At 44.6% G+C, this 22,571-nt stretch overlaps 1 protein-coding gene across 2 annotated transcripts in view; it reads right to left on the bottom strand.

Annotated features, from left to right (window-relative positions):
* Window positions 1–22,571, bottom strand: part of LOC138637475 (amine sulfotransferase-like) — a 44,776-nt gene that overhangs the window by 20,189 nt on the left and 2,016 nt on the right. For both annotated transcript variants that reach the window (XM_069726192.1, XM_069726191.1), the window contains exon 2: window positions 9,692–9,860. In XM_069726192.1, coding sequence (XP_069582293.1) covers window positions 9,692–9,848 — 157 coding nt within the window. In that variant the 5' untranslated portion in view covers window positions 9,849–9,860. The remainder of the gene's footprint in view (window positions 1–9,691; window positions 9,861–22,571) is intronic.

The following is a 22,571-nucleotide window of genomic DNA, read 5'->3' as shown; positions in this document are numbered from 1 at the left end:
TTGGTTATCAGTAATTTAAAGTGCAAATATCTATTCAAGTGAACTTCTTTGTGTCTGCCTCTGACTCCCACTGGCTCCTACTGGCTCCTCCTCCCTCGATAGAATCTTTTGAGAAGCTACTATATCCTATCTCAGTAAAAGAGAAAATAGGTAACGTGTTTGCCCGAAAATAAGCCCTACCTGAAAATAAGCCTTAGCATAATTTTTCAACCTTTTTGGGGAAGCTTAAAATATAAACACTACTCCAAAAATAAGCCCTCATTCAATAAAAAAGTGTCCAGGCAGCTAAGCATGTTAAAGAATAGAGATGGATGAACCCGAACAGCAAAGTTTGGTGTCCATACCGAACACCTACTGTTTGGGCATGGAATCTGAACATGGACTTCACCAGGAAGTCTGTGTTGAGCAACTTTTACTTTTTGCGGATTGAGTCGGGTTTCGCGAAACCCGAATTTGTCAAAAGTCGGGTCGGGTGAAATCGGCCGATTATTGCGAATAGTCTGGAGCCGACTGAAACACGAAACCCAATGCAAGTCAATGGGGAATCAAAGTCGGCAGTGAGTGGAGGACAGGAAAATACCTACAGAGCCCATTTTAAGGCCAAAAACATCAATTCTTATTACATAAGCTTCTCAATCTTAATTTAAAATAATAGTAAGGCTTTGAAAACTGGGGGTCATTTGGCTAAAGTTGTGGGGGGGTAGGGCTGGCTCAAGATTTTCTTGGGCCTAGGAAACGTGGAATACATCACGGCGGTGGAGCATTAAGAGGTAAGTATTTCAACTTTGCAAGTGCTGTGACCCTGAGCAAGCAAGGGGGGCCCACTCGTTGGGAGTGGCACTGGCACAGGGCCCCTCATAGTACGGCGGTGTGTTTGACGGCGGGTGGTGCCTCCAACTGGCAGAGACACTTTTGCATACTATGAGAGGTCTTGTGCCAGTGACGTCGCCAACGAGTATGTCCCCCCACCTGATGAAGAAACCTGCACTTTCACATGCACCTTCCTCTTTGTCCCCGTGTAAGGTGGTATAGTATGCGGGAAGTGGAACCTGACTTTCAGCAGGGTCAGATTCTGGCTGTGTAGAGTGCAAGGGGAATATAGTGGTCTGGGTCAATGTACCAGCAGACTCATCTAGCAGTGGCTGGGCAATGGGCAGGATGAGGAGGAAACACAGATATAGGCCCAAATACTAAAGTAGGCTAAATGCATTTCAAAATTGGTAACAGGACTAAACAGGCGGCATTGCTTTGTTCAGTGGAGGAAAACTGTAATGAGTGGCCGACACAGTTAGTAGGCCCAAATACTGAAGTAGGCTAAATGCAGTTCAAAATTGGTAACAGGACTAAACAGGCGGCATTGCTTTGTTCTGTGGAGGAAAACTGTAATGAGTGGCAGACACAGTTAGTAGGCCAAAATAATAAAGTGAGCTAAATGTCTGCCAAAAAATTGTTCATAAATAAACAGGTGGCATAGCTAGTTACAGTGGTGGGCTCCTCTGCTGAGTAGCAGACAGTGGTAGTTGGCGCATAGTATTAGCTGGTCTAAATGGAGGCCAGGGCCCCTGTACATTTTAACTATCATCTATCATTTCAAAACATTTGTATTGGCAGTGCCATTGAAGGATTTAACAGCACAGACTACATAGTGGTGGAGCAGGGAGAGGTAAGTATTGCAAATGGTAGAGCACTGTTCGAGCTGGGGGGAACACATATTACGACGGTGTGTCTGACATTGGTTGTGCACCACCACCGTCATAGACACTTCATTGTACTGTGATGGACCCTGTGCCAGTGCTGTCGCCCAAGTGTGGGCACACCCACCTGTCCACGCAAACGGCACTCTCAGCGGTGCTTGCGCCAGGTTGTGACCACGACCCTGTGGAGGGAGTCAGCCCATTTAGGGAAGTATAAAAATGGCCTATGGTGGACATTCAGCAGCTGCAAATCGAAGAATTGGAGAAGTCAGTAAGAGGAGGGCAAAAGCAAGACATTTTTCAGGCAAGCTACGTGTCAGCAGGGAATGTGGGGCAAAATAATTTGAAATCCATGATTGGTTCATTTTAATGAAGGTTAGATCATCAACTTTCTGGGTAGCCAGACGTGTCCTTTTTTCAGTCAGTATTGAACCAGCAGCACTGAAGACTCTTTCTGATAGCACACTAGCAGCAGGGCAAGCGAGCTCCTGTAATGCATATTCTGCCAATTCAGGCCAGGTGTCTATTTTAGATGTCCAGTAATCAAAGGGGAATGACCTGTGAGGGAGAACATCGATAAGGGAGGAAAAGTAGTTCGTAACCATATTGGACAAATGCTGTCTCCTGCCACTTTGAATCGATGCAGCAGTACCTGTCGTGTCAGCGGTCATTGCGAAATCACTCCACAACCTGGTCATTAAACCCCTCTGTCCAATGCCACTTCAGATTTGTGCACCTCTAACACCTCTGCCATGTTGCCCCCTATGGCTCGTGTGAGCACCATCACCGCCGCTGTGTGCTGGGAATGCCTGAACCAAACGGTCTACAAGAGTTGCTTGTTCGGTAGCCAATATTTTCTCAAGGTTCTCATGTGGCATGATATTTTGTAATTTTCCTTTATATCATGGATCCAGGAGGCAGGCCAACCAGTAATTGTCATCGGTCATCATTTTGATAATGCAGGGGTCCCTTTTTAGGATACGCAAGGCATACTCAGCCATGTGGGCCAATGTTCCAGGTGTCAATTCACTGCTTGTGCTGGGTTGAGGAGCACTTTCGTGCAAATCAACATCACTTGTGTCCCACAAAAACCCTGTACCTGACCTTGCAACGCCACCAATTTCTATTGCCGCCTGAGAAGCATCCTCCTCCCATAAATATTCATCCCCATCATCATCCTCCTCCTCGTCCAGGAGAGTTCCCTGAGCAGACAATGGCCGACTGTCATCAAGCCTTCACTCCTCGGCTGCAGACGCCAGCTCCTTAATATGTGTCAAACTTTGCATCAGCACGCATTAGTGGGATGCTCATGTTTATGATGGCGTCGTCTACACTTACCAGCCGTGTGCATTCCTCAAAACACTGAAGGACTTGACAGAGGTCTTGTAGCTTCGACCACTGCACACCAGACAACTCCATGTCTGCCATCCAAGTGCCTCCTCGTGCATGTGTATCCTCCCACAAATTAATTACAGCATGCCTCTGTTCGCACAGCCTCTGAACCATGTGCAGTGTGGAGTTCCACCTTGTTGCAATGTCGATTATTAGGCGGTGCTGGGGAAGATTCAGCAATCGCTGATGGTTCAGCATACGACTGAAGTGTACGGGCGACCGGCGGATGTGCGAGGAAAGTCTTTGCACCTTCAGGAGCAGGGCTGATAACTCTGGATAATTTTTGAGGAAGCACTGCACCACCAGGTTCAAGGTTTGAGCCAGGCAAGGTATGTGTTTAAGTTCTGAAAGGGCTATGGAAGCCATAAAATTCCTTCTGTTATCACTGACTACCTTGCCTGCCTCAAGATGTACACTTCCCAGCCATGACTGAGTTTGTTGCTGCAAGTACTCGGCCAGTACTTCCGCAGTGTGTCTGTTGTCGCCCAAACACTTCATTTGTAACACAGCCTGCTGACGCTTACCACTAGCTGTTTGATAATGGGACACCTCGTGTGCAACACTGGCAGCTGTGGATGGAGTGGTCGTGCGACTGCACTCTGTGGATGAGCTTTCACTTCTGGAGGAGGAGGATGAGGGGTAGCGAACGCCTACAGCCAACTGTTTCCTAGACCGTGGGCTAGGCAGAACTGTCCCACTATGGCTGTCCCCTGTGGACCCTGCATCCACCACATTAACCCAGTGCGCCGAGATGGACAGGTAATGTCCCTGGCCATGCCTACTGGTCCATGCATCTGTTGTGAGGTGCACCTTTCCACTGACTGATTGCCTCAGTTCATGGACAATGCGGTCTTTGACATGCGGGTGGAGGGCTGGGATGGCTTTTCTCGCAAAGAAGTGCCAACTGGGTAGGTCATAGCATTGTACTGCGTAAGCTATCAGGTCTTTGAAAGCTTTGCTTTCAACCAATCGGTAAGGCATCATCTCTAACGAGATTAGTCTAGCAATGTGGGCGTTCAAACTCTGTGTACTCGGATGAGAGGATGAGTACTTTCTTTTCCTAACGAGAGTCTCTTGTAGGGTGAGCTGGACTGGAGAACTGCATTTGGTGGAACTAGCAGGGGTGGTGGTGGACATGGCGGATTGAGAGAGGGTTGGTGATGGTATTCTTGATGTTGGCCTACATACAATGTTTCCTACCAATACCTTGTGATTCCCTGACTGCTTTGGCCTTGCGACGATACCTCCACATTTGCTGCTGGTGGTGTCCAAACCGGTGGGCTTACAGTGAGGGAAGCAATGTTGCGTTGCTGACTGCCTTCATTCTGAGCAGGTGCACCAACGGTACATAACGTTTGGTAGTTAGTCCAGGCTTGCAAGTGCATGCTGGTTAAATGTCTAAGCATGCATGTTGTATTTAAATTTTGAAGATTCTTCCCTCTGCTAAAGGTCTTTGAGCACTTCTTACAGATAACTTTTGACTGATCATTCGGATCTTGGTTAAAAAATTGCCACACTACACTCTTTCTACTATGGAATACCTTTTCAGGCATTGCACGCTGTGCTACTTTCACCGGATTAACACGCTGTCCTAAGACTGTTTTTATTTTTGACAAACGTTTTTGGCCTGAAATGGGCCTGACAGATGACAGCTGTTGTGATGTAGATGGCTGCTGCGGATCATCCTCCTCCGCTTCTGAGCTACTGGCAGCGGCACCCTCTTCTCCCAATGGCTGCCAATCTGGGTCAACAACTGGGTCATCTATCACCTCCTCTTCAATGTCATGTGCACCTTCCTCTGTGTGACCATGTAAGGTGCTATAGCGTTCAGGACGGGGCACCATAGTCTCATCAGGGTCAGATTCTGGCTCAGTACACTGCGAGGGCAATGTAGTGATCTGAGTCAATGGAACAGCATAATAATCTAGCTGTGGCTGTGCATCATTACACTCCATGTCCGATTCATCTTGTAATGGGCAGTTAACAATTTCCCTTTCTAACCCAGGCAAGGAATGTGTAAAGAGCTCCATGGAGTAACCTGTAGTGTCGCCAGATGCATCTTTCACTTTTGGTTTGGGTGAAGGGCACAAGGAAACGTCTTGTTCCTGACCGGGAGCATTCACTGACGACTCGCTGCTTTTATATTTAGAACTTTCTTAAGAGGAGGCGAAAGAGCTAGAGGCTGAGTCATCAAGGAAAGCCAAAACTTTTTCCTGCTGCTCCGGCTTTAAAAGCTGTTTTCCTATTCCCAGATAAGGGAGCCTTCGAGGCCTTGTGTAGCCAGATGATGAAGCTGGCTCAATACCTCCAGCCTTACATGCTACTGTGCTTTTGACACTACCACCAGATGCACCACCATCAGTACCAGCTGGCAACCACCGCCCACGGGCTCTTCCACCAGACTTCCTCATTTTTTGGAAAATCTAACCAAAATAACAACCGTTATATGGTACTGTAAAACAAGGTTAAGGTGTATATAAACTTGTTGAGAATTTAAATCTCCCTTTTTTGGGAAGACTGAACCAAAACTCAGGCCCTGTGCATAAAACAACACAATGTAAGTGGCAGAAAGTGGCTGGCTGATATACGGCAAACTAACAGGACTGAAGTATATCCACTTTGTGAAAATTTTAATCTCACTTTTTTGGGGGAGACTGAACCAAAACTCAAGCCCAGTGCATAACACAACACAATGTAAGTGGCAGAAAGTGGCTGGCTGATATACGACATACTAACAGGACTGAAGTATATCCACTTTGTGAGAATTTGAATCTCCCTTTTTTGGGGGGGAGACTGAACCAAAACTCAGGTTCTGGGCATAAAACAACACAATGTAAGTGGCAGAAAGTGGCTGGCTGATATACCACAAACTAACAGGACTGAAGTATATCCACTTTGTGAGAATTTGAATCTTACTTTTTGGGGGGAGACTGAACCAAAACTCAGGCCCAGTGTATAAAACAACACAATGTAAGTGGCAGAAAGTGACTGGCTGATATACGACAAACTAACAGGACTGCAGTAGATCCACTTTGTGGGAATTTGAATCTCACTTTTTTTTGGGAGACTGAACCAAAACTCAGGCCCTGTGCTTAAAACAACACAATGTAAGTGGCAGAAAGTGGCTGGCTGATATACGACAAACTAACAGGACTGAAGTATATCCACTTTGTGGGAATTTGAATCTCCCTTTTTTTTGGAGACTGAACCAAAACTCAGGCCCAGTGTATAAAACAACACAATGTAAGTGGCAGAAAGTGGCTGGAAGAAATATGAAAAAATACAAGGACTGTAGTACAATTTCAATCTCCCTACAATGATATCAGGACAAGTATGGCAGCAATAAAAAAGACTGCTGCACACAAACGTGTGGACAAATAAACAAGATAACTGTGCAGAAAGGAGCAACAGGATTTTTGCTTTTAAAAAAGCAGTTCGTTTGCACAGCAGCGTGCAAACAGCAATGCAGCTATCAGGGAGCCTTATAAGGCAGCCTAATAAGCTACAGATCTGATGCACAAAAATATAGCCTCCACTGTCCCTGCAAAAAAATGGTGGTGTTGGACAATGGAAATCGCTACAGCACAAGCAGTTTGGGGGTTAATCTTCCCTCCCTAAGTATATCCCTTCTTCTGATGAAGCTGCAGCAACCTCTCCCTATGCTAAGATCAGCAGAAGTAAGATGGCGGTCGGCGTGCATGCACCTTTATAGCCCCTGTGATGCCTCAGAAAGCAAGCCAATCACTGTCATGCCCTTCTCTAAGATGGTGGGGACCAAGACTTATGTCATCACGCTGCCCACAATCTGCGTCCTCCTTCATTGGCTGAAAAATGGCGCTGAAAGCGTCATACGAAACGCAACTTTTGCGTGCAGATCGCCGACCTCATGGCCGATTCCACACTAGGATCGGGTCAGGTTTCATGAAACCCGACTTTGCCGAAAGTCGGAGATTTTTGAATTTGTCCGATCCGTTTCGCTCAACCCTACTGTTCATCGGCCATAAGATTAATACCACTGTCAGAGCGCTGCGGTTCCTAAGCTGTCAGATAACAGCATGATCCTACAGCTGTGATCAGAGGTATAAAGTTTACCTTCAGTCACTGGCATTGGCTGATGGGACTATTGCTTTGATTAGCCTATGCCTGCTGCTGCTAATAACAGCGAGAGAAGGCGGCGAATGATGGGATTATTCATCAGCTGGCACCTGCACTCTCAATAAATAATTTAAAAAAAAGGTGTGTGTTCCCCTATATTTTTGATTACCAGCCAGGCAAAACTGACAGCTGTGGGGTGCAAAGCTGAGCTGTCAGCTTTATCAAGGCTGGTTATCAAGAGAGGTCCCTAGACTTTTTTTTTCATTTAAATAATTAAAATAAAAAAAACATTTTTGACAACCAGCCAAGCTAAAGCAGACAGCTGGGAGCTGGTATTCCCTGGCTGTTCAGGTGCCATGGATATTGCCCCCCAGTCGAAAAATTGCAGCCCGCCCAGAAAAAGTTGCATCTTGGCACCATCCGGGTTTTAAACTGTTTATCCACAGACATGGATTACAGTATGGGACAGAATGACAAACAGGTGAAGGATATGGTTGTTGTTTTTTTATAGGAGACCATGGCTTCAGTGGTATGGCCATTAGGTGAGTATAACTGTGTTTGTTATTTAAAACTAAACGTGTGTTTTGTTACATTTATTTATTTATTCTTGCTTTGTGCTTATTTACAATACAACTTTAGGATTAGTAATGGATATGCATCTTATAGACACCTTTCCAATGCTAAGCCATGGCCTTGATGTCATGAAACAACACAAAGGTGACATCAACCCCACAAATATGAATTTTCAGTAGAATTGGGCATTATGTGAGCATTTTTGCTGTTTATTATTTTTATGTTATTACTAGAGATGAATAACATGCACATAAGAAACACACTTTTGCTTTTTTATTTAAAAATAAGCACAGTAATACTCACCTAACGCCCTTTCCACTGAAGCCATGGTATCATAAGTAATAACTAGTGATGAGCAAATATAGTCATTACTCGAGATTTCCCGAGCACGCTCGGGTGTCCTCCAAGTATTTGTAAGTACTCGGAGATTTAGTTTTCCTCACCTCAGCTGAATGATTTCAATCTCTTAGCCAGGTTGATTACATGTGGGGATTCCCTAGCAACCAGGCAACCCCCACATGTACTTATGCTGGCTAACAGATGTAAATCATTCAGCTGCGGCACTGAAAACTAAATCTCCGAGCACAAAAAAATACTCGGAGGACACCTGAGCATGCTCGGGAAATCTCGATTAACGAGTATATTCGCTCATCACTAGTTATTACTTATGATAACATGGCTTCAGTGGAAAGGGCGTTAGGTGAGTATTACTGTGCTTGTTATTTTTAAATAAAAAAGTAAAAGTGTGTTTTTTATGTGCATTTATTTAATCAATTATAGGACTAGTAAGCCATGGGCTTGATGTCATCGGACAATACAAAGGTGGCATCAACCCCACAAATATTACCCCATTTACCACCCCCACTGGTGAAGTGGGAAGAGCTGGGAGGCTAATATCTATGGCCCCTTACCAGTCTGAGAATACCAGCCCCCAGCTGTCTGCTTTAGCTTGGCTGATTGTCAAAAATGCACCAAATCCTCCATTTACTGTGGTACAGTACAGTATGTAACGGTAAACAGAGGAACAAGAAATATATTTTTGGTCATGATGAATGCCGGTAAATGTAGATTGTGGTACATGGGAAAAGGAAATAGCATCTCAAGAAATTCATGATGGAATTGGAGATTTCCTGTATGTTAATATTTGAGAATGATTATATTTGAATAAATCTTGATTTTTTTTTTGGTTAAAGAATAAATGTGGATTGTTGTTCTTGGGAAAATATAAGACATCCCCTGAAATCAAGGCCTAGTTCATCTTTCAGAGCAAAAAGTAATAAAAGACCCTGTTTTATTTCTGGAGAAACACAGTATTTACTGAAGACTGATTTATACCAATGGTTTTAAAGTGAATGATTAGAGATGAGAAGACCCGTGGATATTCAGGTTTGTTGGGTTGGGTTGAACTGTAATCCAAAATTCAGTTCTTGCACCAGAACTTGACCCGGACTTGACCATGAACCACATAGACTCCAAAGGGGGTCCAAACTTTGGTGCTGTAAAATGGCCATAGTAAGGTCTAAGGGGTTGAAAAAGGAGGAAAAATGGGGGCAAGAGAAGGACAATAGCTCTGCAAGCAAATGTGGATGGGAAAATGATTTACGATAACAAACAATAAAAATATTATAATAATAATAATAATAATAATAATAATAATAATCTTGAACCAGGAGGCAGATGTCCAAGTGGAGGAGGAGGTGCAGGGTGGCGAGCCAAGAAAGGAGGTGGCCAATTCTATTTTTGTGTTTTTTATTTTGGGGGGTTGATTACCATCCTGCAATGGAAACTTGTTGTATACTAAGTCAAGGAGTGCTTAGAGTGAATACAGCACACTCACTACTAAGTGCTGACTGCTACCAGACCCCTTGCTTCTCCAATGCCTAGAAGCGAGTGTCGGCAGTAAGAATATGATTTCATCTTCTTCCTGCTCATCTTACCTGACTTGGGGTACGTAATCATAAACACATCATCCTCTCTTATTTCAAAATCTTGTAGTGAGTTTATAAACTCTGGTTTCATAAACTCCTTAAAAAAGCAAAACCCTTTGTATCTGTAAAGATTTGAGTCACGTGAAACTGAAGTAAATGCATCCATGGTTGGTGCTACCTGCAATGAAAAGGCAAATGTAATTAAATTACCATATGTTAATAATAATAATAATAATATGACAGTGCATTTTCCCACAGTCCAGAGGTCACCGCAGTTCAGACTGTGAGGGACTGAAGCTTCGCTCCCAGCATCTCATTCACCAGTAGTTGTCAGCTGGGATGGTCGCATCTTAGCACCATCCAGGTTGAAAACTCTATATCCCCCAGATATGGATTACGGCGTGGGACACAATGACGGACAGGTATGGTATACTGTTGGTTTGTTATTTTACTTTTACTACAGGAGATCGAGGGCTTTCCTTGGATTAGGCATCTAAATAAAAATGGAAAACTGTGATTAGTTCAAATAAAGGATTTTATTCTGGCTGTGTCTTTATTTAACACAGGGGTGGGGAACCTCAGGCCCCAAGGCCATTTACAGCCCTCGATGACCATTTATCAGGCCCCGGGCCAGATTCTCAGGGACCGCATTCTTGGGCAGGGAGCTGTATTTTGATTACAACCAGCTCATTAATTTCTTCTTGCTCTGTTAGCACACACATGCAATGCAATGAAAGATTACGTCCTGAAACCAGTGCCAGAGTCAGGATACACTTTGTGGGCAGAGTTTGTATGGCCCCCGAAGGATGGTATAAATATCAAAATGGCCCTTGGCAGAAAAAATATTCCCCACCCCTGAGTTGACATATAACTATAGGATTAGTAATGGATGGGCGTCTTATAGACGCCTCTCCATTACTAAGCCGTGGGCTTGATGTCACCTGAAAGGTGACATCAACCCCACAAATATTACCCCACTTACCACCACTACAGGGCAAATGGGAAGAGCTGGGCAAAGCGAAAGGATTGGCACATCTAATAGATGTGCCTTTTCTGGGCAGCTGCGGGCTGCTATTTTTAGGCCTACAATATATCCATGGCCGCTAACAAGCCTGAGAATACCAGCATGCAAAAAGTAAAAAAAGGTTTTTAAAAATATAAAATAAAAATAATTTCAAATCATCCCCCATTCACCCAATTCAAAATAAAACATAAAAAAAATCAAGTACACACTTTTTTGGTATCGCCGTGTGAACCCGATCGTTAAACGACGTAATGAAAAGAAAGTCAAAATGCCAGAATTATGGTTTTTTTGGTTTTTTTTTTGGTTGCTTTAATATTGCATTAAAAGATTGTATCGTTAGAAAAGATGGTATCGTTAGAAACGTCAGCTCACCGTGCAAAAAATTAGCCCTCACCCTTTCTTTAGCAAACTTTGGAATTTTTTTCACCACTTAAATAAAAAAAGAACCTATACATGTTTGGTGTCTATGAACTCATAATGACCTGGAGAATCATAATGGCAGGTCAATTTTAGCATTTAGTGAACATGGTAAAAAAAAACAACTGTGGGATTGCACTTTTTTTTGCAATTTCATGGAATTTTTTTTCTATTTTCCAGTACAGGATATGTTAAAACCAATGGTGTCATTCAAAAGTACAACTCGTCCTGCAAAAAATAAGCCTTCACATGGCCATTTTGACCAAAAAATAAAAAGGTAATAGCTCTGGGAAGAAGATGAGCCAAAAATGGAAATGCAAAAACAAAAATATCTCTGGTCGTTAAAGGGACACTGTCACCTGAATTTGGAGGGAACAATCTTCAGCCATAGAGGCGGGGTTTTCGGGTGTTTGATTCACCCTTTCCTTACCCGCTGGCTGCATGCTGGCGGCAATATTGGATTGAAGTTCATTCTCTGTCCTCCATAGTACCCGCCTGCACAAGGCAAGATTGACGTGTGCAGGCATGTACTACAGAGGACAGAGAATGAACTTCAATCCAATATTGCAGCCAGCATGCAGCCAGCGGGTAAGGAAAGGGTGAATCAAACACCCGAAAACCCCGCCTCCATGGCTGAAGATTGTTCCCTCCAAATTCAGGTGACAGTGTCCCTTTAAGGGGTTGATAGAACTGGGTTCCAAAATCCCCTCCATTTCTTCTTGCTACAAGAGCATAAGGAGTTTACAAACAACATCTATCCTAGCAAATATTAAATCTAGTAGACATACAGCAATTCAAGGTTCATGATAAAAACAATTATTTATTGAAAATTTGATAACATAAAAAGACAGGGAAAAACCCACCAAAATAGGGAAGAAAAAACATGGATACTAATGAATCCCAAAACTTGACATTAAGGGATTATTATATATAATTCTATCCAAGGCTGTACTACAAAAAATATGCTTGGTGGGCGGTAATATATCACAACTTATGGCACGCTATAAGAGGCAACCATGTCTGCATAATCTAAAGGTAACAAAGCAAAATGTTGAAGTGCAATATATATCCATACAATATGAGACCTCCAGATGATCACACATGCTAAATTGTTTGTTCCTTCACTTATGACATGATGGCTCTAAACGCTTTATGCATTTAAATAATGACAATTTTTATTATTATTATAGTTTGCTGATAGAGTTGCCCACGAGTATTCCACCCTGAAATATTACTGATGTCCTATACATCTGAGCCTTTTTCTTTGGATTTTATGATTTTTGTTAAATCCATTTATGCCTTGTATTGATAAAATAAACTTTATTGATTTTATTACATATTCATAATCTTGGACTCTATGTTTTTTGTAGGATAATCTTGGACTCTTTGTTTTTTGTAGGAACTATTTGTATGGCAATCGCCCAACGAACGAGCAAAATGCTTCTAATTCATCAGATGATTGGATAGTTTATGGTAGAATAAAAATCATTGTTCTCAGCAGCACATCACCCGGCGTAAGCTGTAGACGTGCTTCTGATAACATGATACTGTATGGGGACAGATGCATCAGACTGTGTATAGAGGCTGTTAAACAAAGAGCCAAACAACTTGAATATTGTTGATCGTGCTTATTTAACGCTCTGAACTTAGCACTAGAGTTGAGCGACCTTGACCTTTTTAGAGTCGAGCCGGGTTTCGCGAAACCCGACTATCTCAAAAGTCGGGTCCAGTGAAATCGGCCGATTATGACGTAAAGTCGGGATCGACCGAAACACGAAACCCAATGCAAGTCAATGGGGCAGCATAGTCGGCAGTGAGTGGGGGCCAGGAAAACACCTAGAGTGCCCATTTTTATGTCAAAACCATCCATTCTTCTTAATGAAGCTTGTCAAGCGTAATTTACCTTATAATAATTGGAAGGCATTTGAAATTGGGGGTCATTTGGCTAAAGTTGTGTGGGGTAGGGCTGGTTCAAGTAATTAGTGGGCCCAGGAAATCTGGACCACGTCACGGCAGTGGAGCAGGGAGAGGTAAGTATTTCAACTTTGCAAGTGCTGTGATCCTGAGCAAGCAGGGGGGGCCCACTTGTTGGCATTGGCACTGGCACAGGGCCCCTCAAAGTACAGCGGTGTGTTTGCACGGCAGGGGCGCCTCCCACCGGCAGCAACACTTTTGCGTACTATGAGAGGCCCTGTGCCAGTGACGTCGCCAACTAGTATTCCTCCCCCCACCTGATGAAGGAACCTGCACTTTCATCTGCACCTTCCTCTTTGTCCCCGTGTAAGGTGGTATGGTATGCGGGAAGAGCAACCTGACTTTCAGCAGGGTCACAATGTTGTTGTGTAGCATGCACGGGGAATGTTGCGTTATGGGTCAATGTACCAGCAGACTCATCTATCACTGGCTGGGCAATGGGCACGATGAAGTGGAAACACAGATATAGGCCCAAAGAATAAAGTGGGCTAAATGCAGTTCAAAATTGGTAACACAGGAATAACCAGGGGGCATTGCAGTGGAGGACAACTGGAATGAGAGGCTGACACAGAGAGTAGGGCCAAATCAGTAAGTAGTCGAAATGCAGTTCAAAATTGGCAACCGTAGTAAACAGGCGGCACAGCTTTGTTCAGTGGAGGAGAACAGCAAGGAGTGGCAGACACCGATAGTAGGCCCCAACCCAACTAGTAGGCCAAATGCAGTCTAACATTAACAACTACTTAACGAGAGCCTGAAAATGGAATTTCAGGACAGGAAACCAGGAGAACAGCAAGGAGTGGCAGACACCGATAGTAGGCCCCAAACCAACTAGTACGCCAAATGCAGTTGTTCCATTTAACCACAATTTAATGAGAGCCTGAAGATAGAAGCTCAGGAAAGGCAACCTGGGGAACACCTTGGAGTGTAACACACCATCTCTCTCCACCCCATACCCATTTTGTAGGCCTAATGCAGTGTACTTTTCTACAACTACTAAACGAGAGTCGGAAGACCGAAGCAATGGCAAGGAAACCTGGGGAACACCTTGGAGTGTAACACACCATCTCTCTCCACCCCATACCCAATTTGTAGGCCTAATGCAGTGTAGTTTCCAAGAACTACTAAACGAGAGCCGGAAGATCGAAGCTCAGGAAAGGCAACCTGGGGAACACCTTGGAGTGTAACACACCCTCTCTCTACACCCCATACCCAATTTGAAGGCCTAATGCAGTGTAGTTTCCAAGAACTACTAAACGAGAGCCGGAAGATCGAAGCTCAGGAAAGGCAACCTGGGGAACACCTTGGAGTGTAACACACCCTCTCGCTACACCCCATACCCAATTTGAAGGCCTAATGCAGCGTAGTTTCCAACAACTACTAAACGAGAGCCGGAAGATCGAAGCTCAGGAAAGGCAACCTGGGGAACACCTTGGAGTGTAACAAACCCTCTCTCTACACCCCATACCCAATTTGTAGGCCTAATGCAGCGTAGTTTCCGACAACTACTAAACGAGAGCATGAAGATCGAAGCTCAGGAAAGGCAACCTGGGGAACACCTTGGAGTGTAACACACCCTCTCTCTACACCCCATACCCAATTTGAAGGCCTAATGCAGTGTAGTTTCCAAGAACTACTAAACGAGAGCCGGAAGATCGAAGCTCAGGAAAGGCAACCTGGGGAACACCTTGGAGTGTAACACACCCTCTCTCTACACCCCATACCCAATTTGAAGGCCTAATGCAGTGTAGTTTCCAAGAACTACTAAACGAGAGCCGGAAGATCGAAGCTCAGGAAAGGCAACCTGGGGAACACCTTGGAGTGGAACACACCATCTCTCTACACCCCATACCCAATTTGAAGGCCTAATGCAGCGTAGTTTCCAACAACTACTAAACGAGAGCCGGAAGATCGAAGCTCAGGAAAGGCAACCTGGGGAACACCTTGGAGTGTAACACAACGTCTCTCTACACCACAGAAGGGCTGATTCTTAGGAAGGAAGGCTGTTGGAAATAAGCATTGCGCGTCCGAGGGTGATTATATTCTTATTAGGTATATACTCACCCTCGGACGCGCCCTGCTTCTTTATTTGGAATGAATGTTTATTTGCAATGTGGTGTTGACTTTCTCTATTATTTTGGTAATTAATGATTTTATTATTTTCATTGTTTTGCATCTTCTCGGCAATAATATAAAGAAGACGCGACAGGACAACACTCGGTGGATGCCATATGTGTGTTTTCAATTTAAAAAACCTTTCAGTTAACTACTTGCAGGAGAAAGTAATTGTAGCTGGTGGCCATTTTTAGTACTGTACCAGATTTTAGTTGTGTGTTTGTTTTTAATGTTAAAATGTCTGCATTTGATATCTCTCCAGTATTTTCTTTTTTATAAGCAAAATACTTATTTTTATATTTTCTGATGTTGCTTCCAGGGGTACACGGGCAGCAGTGCCCTGGTCAGTGTAGTAGTAGTTGAAAGAATGGACCGCAGACAGGCATCGAAGGCCTAAAATAAAAAAATTGGGCTGGCTGTAGGCAATTTTAAATTGGTTCCAGGGGTACACGGGCAGCAGTGGTGTGGTCAGTGGAGGCCTAGTGGAAGGAGTGACCGCAGACAGGCATCGAAGGCCTAAAATAATAACACATGGCTGTAGGCAATTTTAAATTGGTTCCAGGGGTACACGGGCAGCAGTGGTGTGGTCAGTGGAGGCCTAGTGGAAGGAGTCACCGCAGACAGGCATCGAAGGCCTAAAATAATAACACATGGCTGTAGGCAATTTTAAATTGGTTCCAGGGGTACACGGGCAGCAGTGCCCTGGTCAGTGTAGTAGTAGTTGAAAGAATGGACCGCAGACAGGCATCGAAGGCCTAAAATAAAAAAATTGGGCTGGCTGTAGGCAATTTTAAATTGGTTCCAGGGGTACACGGGCAGCAGTGGTGTGGTCAGTGGAGGCCTAGTGGAAGGAGTGACCGCAGACAGGCATCGAAGGCCTAAAATAATAACACATGGCTGTAGGCAATTTTAAATTGGTTCCAGGGGTACACGGGCAGCAGTGACCTGGTCAGTGTAGTAGTAGTTGAAAGAATGGACCGCAGACAGGCATCGAAGGCCTAAAATAAAAAAATTGGGCTGGCTGTAGGCAATTTTAAATTGGTTCCAGGGGTACACGGGCAGCAGTGGTGTGGTCAGTGGAGGCCTAGTGGAAGGAGTGACCACAGACAGGCATCGAAGGCCTAACATAACAAAAATGTCAATACAATGGTATTGTCAGTGGCAGGCATTGAAGGATGTCAGCGCATAGACTAAACATTGGTGGAGCTGTGAGATAATTTTGCAAGTGGTAGAGCACTGTTTGAGCTGGGGTGGGGGGAAACTGTCTTGTGGCCGGCGGTACATGCCCAGGGCCCCTCATATTACAACGGTGTGTCTGACGTTGGGTGCGCACCACCACCGCCAGAGACACTTTATTGTACTAGGAGGGACCCAGTGGCAGTGCCGTCGACCAAAAGCGGGCTCACCCACCTCTTCAGACAAACTGCACTCTCACGGGTGCTGTCGCCAAGTGTCGATACCACGGCCCCGTGTGGGGAGTTTGGCCATTTAGTGAGGTGTAAACATGTCGTATGCTGGACAATCAGGTGCTGAAAATTACGAGATTGGAAAAGGCATTCAGAATAGTCCACAGGCAAGACCTTTTCATAGGAAAGCTAGGTGTCAGCCGGGCAAGGTGGGGCAAAAGATTTCGAAATCCAGTTGTGGTTCATTTTAATGAAGGTTAAATCATCTACATTTTGGGTAGCCAGACGAGTCCTTTTTTCTGTTAGTATTGAACCTGCAGCACTGAATACTCTTTCTGATAGGACACTAGCTGCCGGGCAAGCAAGGTCCTGCAATGCATATTCTGCCAATTCTGGCCAGGTGTCTAATTTTGATGCCCAGTAATCAAATGGGAATGACGGTTGAGGGAGAACATCGATAAGGGATGAAAAATAGTTTGTAACCATACTGGACAAATGTTGTCTCCTGTCACTTTGAATTGATGCTGCAGTACCTGTCCTGTCTGCGGTCATAGCAAAATCACTCCACAACCTGGTCAGAAAACCCCTCTGGCCAACGCCACTTCTGATTTCTGCCCCTCTAACTCCTCTGGTCTGCTGGCCCCTGCAGCTCGTGTGAGAACGATCACGGGCACTGTGTGCAGGGAATGCCAGAAGCAAACGGTCAACAAGAGTTGATTGTTTGGTTGCTAATATTAGTTCCAAGTTCTCATGTGGCATTATATTTTGCAATTTGCCTTTATAGCGAGGATCAAGGAGGCAGGCCAACCAGTAATCGTCATCATTCATCATTTTAGTTATGCGTGTGTCCCTTTTGAGGATACGTAAGGCATAATCCGCCATGTGGGCCAAAGTTCCAGTTCTCAAATCTGCGGTTGTGCTTGGTTGAGGGGCAGTTTCAGGCAAATCCACGTCACTTGTGTCCCTCAAAAAACCAGAACCCGGCCTTGCCGCGCCACCAATTTCCAGTGGCCCCGGAAAAGCTTCCTCATTAAAAATATAATCATCCCCATCATCCTCCTCGTCCTCCTCCTCCTCTTCGCCCGCTACCTCGTCCTGTACACTGCCCTGGCCAGACAATGGCTGACTGTCATCAAGGCTTTCCTCTTCCTCAGCTGCAGACGCCTGATCCTTTATGTGCGTCAAACTTTGCATCAGCAGATGCATTAGGGGGATGCTCATGCTTATTATGGCGTTGTCTGCACTAACCAGCCGTGTGCATTCCTCAAAACACTGAAGGACTTGACACATGTCTTGAATCTTCGACCACTGCACACCTGACAACTCCATGTCTGCCATCCTACTGCCTGCCCGTGTATGTGTATCCTCCCACAAAAACATAACAGCCCGCCTCTGTTCACACAGTCTCTGAAGCATGTGCAGTGTTGAGTTCCACCTTGTTGCAACGTCTATGATTAGGCGATGCTGGGGAAGGTTCAAAGAACGCTGATAGGTCTGCATACGGCTGGAGTGTACGGGCGAACGGCGGATATGTGAGCAAAGTCCACGCACTTTGAGGAGCAGGTCGGATAACCCCGGATAACTTTTCAGGAAGCACTGCACCACCAGGTTTAAGGTGTGAGCCAGGCAAGGAATGTGTTTCAGTTGGGAAAGGGAGATGGCAGCCATGAAATTCCTTCCGTTATCACTCACTACCTTGCCTGCCTCAAGATCTACAGTGCCCAGCCACGACTGCGTTTCTTTCTGCAAGAACTCGGACAGAACTTCCGCGGTGTGTCTGTTGTCGCCCAAACACTTCATAGCCAATACAGCCTGCTGACGTTTGCCAGTAGCTGCCCCATAATGGGAGACCTGGTGTGCAACAGTGGCAGCTGCGGATGGAGTGGTTGTGCGACTGCGGTCTGTGGACGAGCTCTCACTTCTGCAGGAGGACGAAGAGGAGGAGGAGGGGGTGCGAACGGCTACAGCCAATTGTTTCCTAGACCGTGGGCTAGGCAGAACTGTCCCAAACTTGCTGTCCCCTGTGGACCCTGCATCCACCACATTTAACCAGTGTGCCGTGATGGACACGTAACGTCCCTGGCCATGCCTACTGGTCCATGCATCTGTTGTCAGGTGCACCTTTGTGCTCACAGATTGCCTGAGTGCATGGACGATGCGCTCTTTAACATGCTGGTGGAGGGCTGGGATGGCTTTTCTGGAAAAAAAGTGTCGACTGGGTAGCTCGTAGCGTGGTACAGCGTAGTCCATCAGGGCTTTGAAAGCTTCGCTTTCAACTAACCGGTAGGGCATCATCTCTAACGAGATTAGTCTAGCTATGTGTGAGTTCAAACCCTGTGTACGCGGATGCGAGGCTAAGTACTTCCTTTTTCTAACCATAGTCTCATGTAGGGTGAGCTGGACTGGAGAGCTGGAGATCGTGGAACTAGCGGGGGTGCCGGTGGACATGGCAGACTGAGAGACGGTGGGAGATGGTATTGTTGCCACCGGTGCCCTAGATGCAGTGTTTCCTACTACGAAACTGGTGATTCCTTGACCCTGACGGCTTTGGCCTGGCAAAGAAACCTGCACAGATACTGCAGGTGGTGCGGAAAATGGTGGCCCTACACTGCCGGAAGAGATGTTGCGTTGCTGACTAGCTTCATTGGCCGAGGGTGCTACAACCTTAAGGGACGTTTGGTAGTTAGTCCAGGCTTGCAAATGCATGGTGGTTAAATGTCTATGCATGCAACTTGTATTGAGACTTTTCAGATTCTGTCCTCTGCTTAAGGTAGTTGAACATTTTTGACAGATGACTTTGCGCTGATCAATTGGATGTTGTTTAAAAAAATGCCAGACTGCACTCTTTCTAGCATCGGATACCTTTTCAGGCATTGCAGACTGAGCTTTAACCGGATGGCCACGCTGTCCTCCAACAGGTTTTAGCTTTGCCACGCATTTTGGGCAAGATACGGGCCCGGCAGATGGAACCTGTTGCGATGTTTATGCCTGCTGCGGCCCCTCCTCCTCCGCTTCAGAACTGCTGCCGCCTGCACCCTGTTCCCCCAATGGCTGCCAATCGGGGTCAAGAACTGGGTCATCTATTACCTCTTCTTGTAGCTTGTGTGCAACTTCGTCTGTGTCACCGTGGCGGTCGGTGGTATAGCGTTCGTGATGGGGCAACATAGTCTCATCAGGGTCTGATTCTTGATCAGCACCCTGCGATGGCAATGTTGTGGTCTGAGTCAAAGGACCAGGATAGTAGTCTGGCTGTGGCTGTGCATCAGTGCACTCCATGTCAGATTCAACTTGTAATGGGCATGGACTGTTAACTGCTTCACTTTCTAAGCCAGGGACGGTATGTGTAAAGAGCTCCATGGAGTAACCCGTTGTGTCGCCTGCTGCATTCTTCTCTGTTGTTGTTTTTGCTGAAGAGGACAAGGAAGCGACTTGTCCCTGACCGTGAACATCCACTAACGACGCGCTGCTTTGACATTTACCAGTTTCACGAGAGGAGGCAAAAGAGCTAGAGGCTGAGTCAGCAAGATAAGCCAAAACTTGCTCTTGCTGCTCCGGCTTTAAAAGCGGTTTTCCTACTCCCAGAAAAGGGAGCGTTCGAGGCCTTGTGTAGCCAGACGACGAACCTGGCTCCAGACTTAGGTGCAATATTTTTTTTCCCACGACCAGCTGATGCTCCACCACTACCACTACCCTCATTACCAGCTGACAATGAACGCCCCCGGCCACGACCTCTTCCACCAGACTTCCTCATTGTTTTAAAAACGTTAACAAACGAACGATATTTGTTGCTGTCACACAACTTACACGGTGAGCTATAACTTCAGTATGATTTAGCTACCCCTTTACAGGTGGGTGAGACCACAACGAAAATCAGCCACAATGTTACACACTCTGTTGTTGTTGGCAACAAATGAGATGGCACACACGCAGGACTGTCACTGAAGCGCAAATGTAAATATTTATCTCCCACTGATTTGTGTTTGTTTTTTTTAAAAGGGAGACTTCAGAAAAAAAAAAATTAAAAAAAAATTATTTTTTACAGAAGAATTTATAAAACAAATAAAATGAAATGATTGTTTCAGGGAGAATTTAGGAAAAAAAAAAAAAAAAGGCTTTGTAGGGCCCACTGAGTGAGAGAGGACGCACACAGGAGTCAGGAGTGGCACACAAGCCAATATTAATCTCCCACCGATTGATTTAGTTATTTTTTTTGGTAGATTTTGGAACCCAAATCAAGCAAAAAAATTAATAGGCTTTCTATGGCCCACAATTGGGGAGAGAGAGAGAGATGGCACACCCAGGAGTCAAGACTGGCACACAAGCAGAAGGGGCAATATGAATCTCCCACAGATTTATTTATTTTTTTTTTTTTTTCAGGGAGACTTGAGAGAAAAAAAAAAATACCAAAAAAATGATTTTTTTCAGGAATAATTTAGAAACCAAAGAAAATAAAATGATTGTTTCAGGGAGAATTTAGAAAACAAATAAAACAAAAAATAGGCTTTCTAGGGCCCACTGAGTGACAGATGACGCACACAGGAGTCAGGAGTGGCACACAAGCCCAGAGGCCAATATTAATCTCCCACTGATTGATTTAGTGATTTTTTTTGGTAGATTTTGGAACCCAAATCAAGCAAAAAAATTAATAGGCTTTCTATGGCCCACAATTGGGGAGAGAGAGAGAGATGGCACACCCAGGAGTCAAGACTGGCACACAAGCAGAAGGGGCAATATGAATCTCCCACAGATTTTTTTTTTTTTTTTTTTTTTCAGGGAGACTTGAGAGAAAAAAAAATACAAAAAAAATGATTTTTTTCAGGAATAATTTAGAAACCAAAGAAAATAAAATGATTGTTTCAGGGAGAATTTAGAATACAAATAAAACAAAAAATAGGCTTTCTAGGGCCCACTGAGTGACAGATGACGCACACAGGAGTCAGGAGTGGCACACAAGCCCAGTGGCCAATATTAATCTCCCACTGATTGATTTAGTGATTTTTTTCAGGTAGATTTTGGAACCCAAATCAAGCAAAAAAATTATTAGGCTTTCTATGGCCAACAATTGGGGAGAGAGAGAGAGATGGCACACCCAGGAGTCAAGACTGGCACACAAGCAGAAGGGGCAATATGAATCTCCCACAGATTTTTTTTTTTTTTTTTTTTTCAGGGAGACTTGAGAGAAAAAAAAATACCAAAAAAATGATTTTTTTCAGGAATAATTTAGAAACCAAAGAAAATAAAATGATTGTTTCAGGGAGAATTTAGAAAACAAATAAAACAAAAAATAGGCTTTCTAGGGCCCACTGAGTGACAGATGACGCACACAGGAGTCAGGAGTGGCACACAAGCCCAGAGGCCAATATTAATCTCCCACTGATTGATTTAGTGATTTTTTTTGGTAGATTTTGGAACCCAAATCAAGCAAAAAAATTAATAGGCTTTCTATGGCCCACAATTGGGGAGAGAGAGAGAGATGGCACACCCAGGAGTCAAGACTGGCACACAAGCAGAAGGGGCAATATGAATCTCCCACAGATTTTTTTTTTTTTTTTTTCAGGGAGACTTGAGAGAAAAAAAAATACAAAAAAAATGATTTTTTTCAGGAATAATTTAGAAACCAAAGAAAATAAAATGATTGTTTCAGGGAGAATTTAGAAAACAAATAAAACAAAAAAATAGGCTTTCTAGGGCCCACTGAGTGACAGATGACGCACACAGGAGTCAGGAATGGCACACAAGCCCAGAGGCCAATATTAATCTCCCACTGATTGATTTAGTGATTTTTTTCAGGTAGATTTTGGAACCCAAATCAAGCAAAAAAATTAATAGGCTTTCTATGGCCCACTATTTGTGAGAGAGATGGCACGCTCAGGACTGGCACACAAGCCCAGAGGCCAATATTAATCTCCCATTTTTTTTTTTCCAGGGAAAATTTATAAACCCAATAAAAAAAATA

This window comes from Ranitomeya imitator, chromosome 5, assembly GCF_032444005.1.
Source record: "Ranitomeya imitator isolate aRanImi1 chromosome 5, aRanImi1.pri, whole genome shotgun sequence".
NCBI classification, from domain to species: Eukaryota; Metazoa; Chordata; class Amphibia; order Anura; family Dendrobatidae; genus Ranitomeya; species Ranitomeya imitator.
Note: the sequence above shows the minus strand (reverse complement) of the source record. Positions and strands in the feature narration are given on the sequence as shown.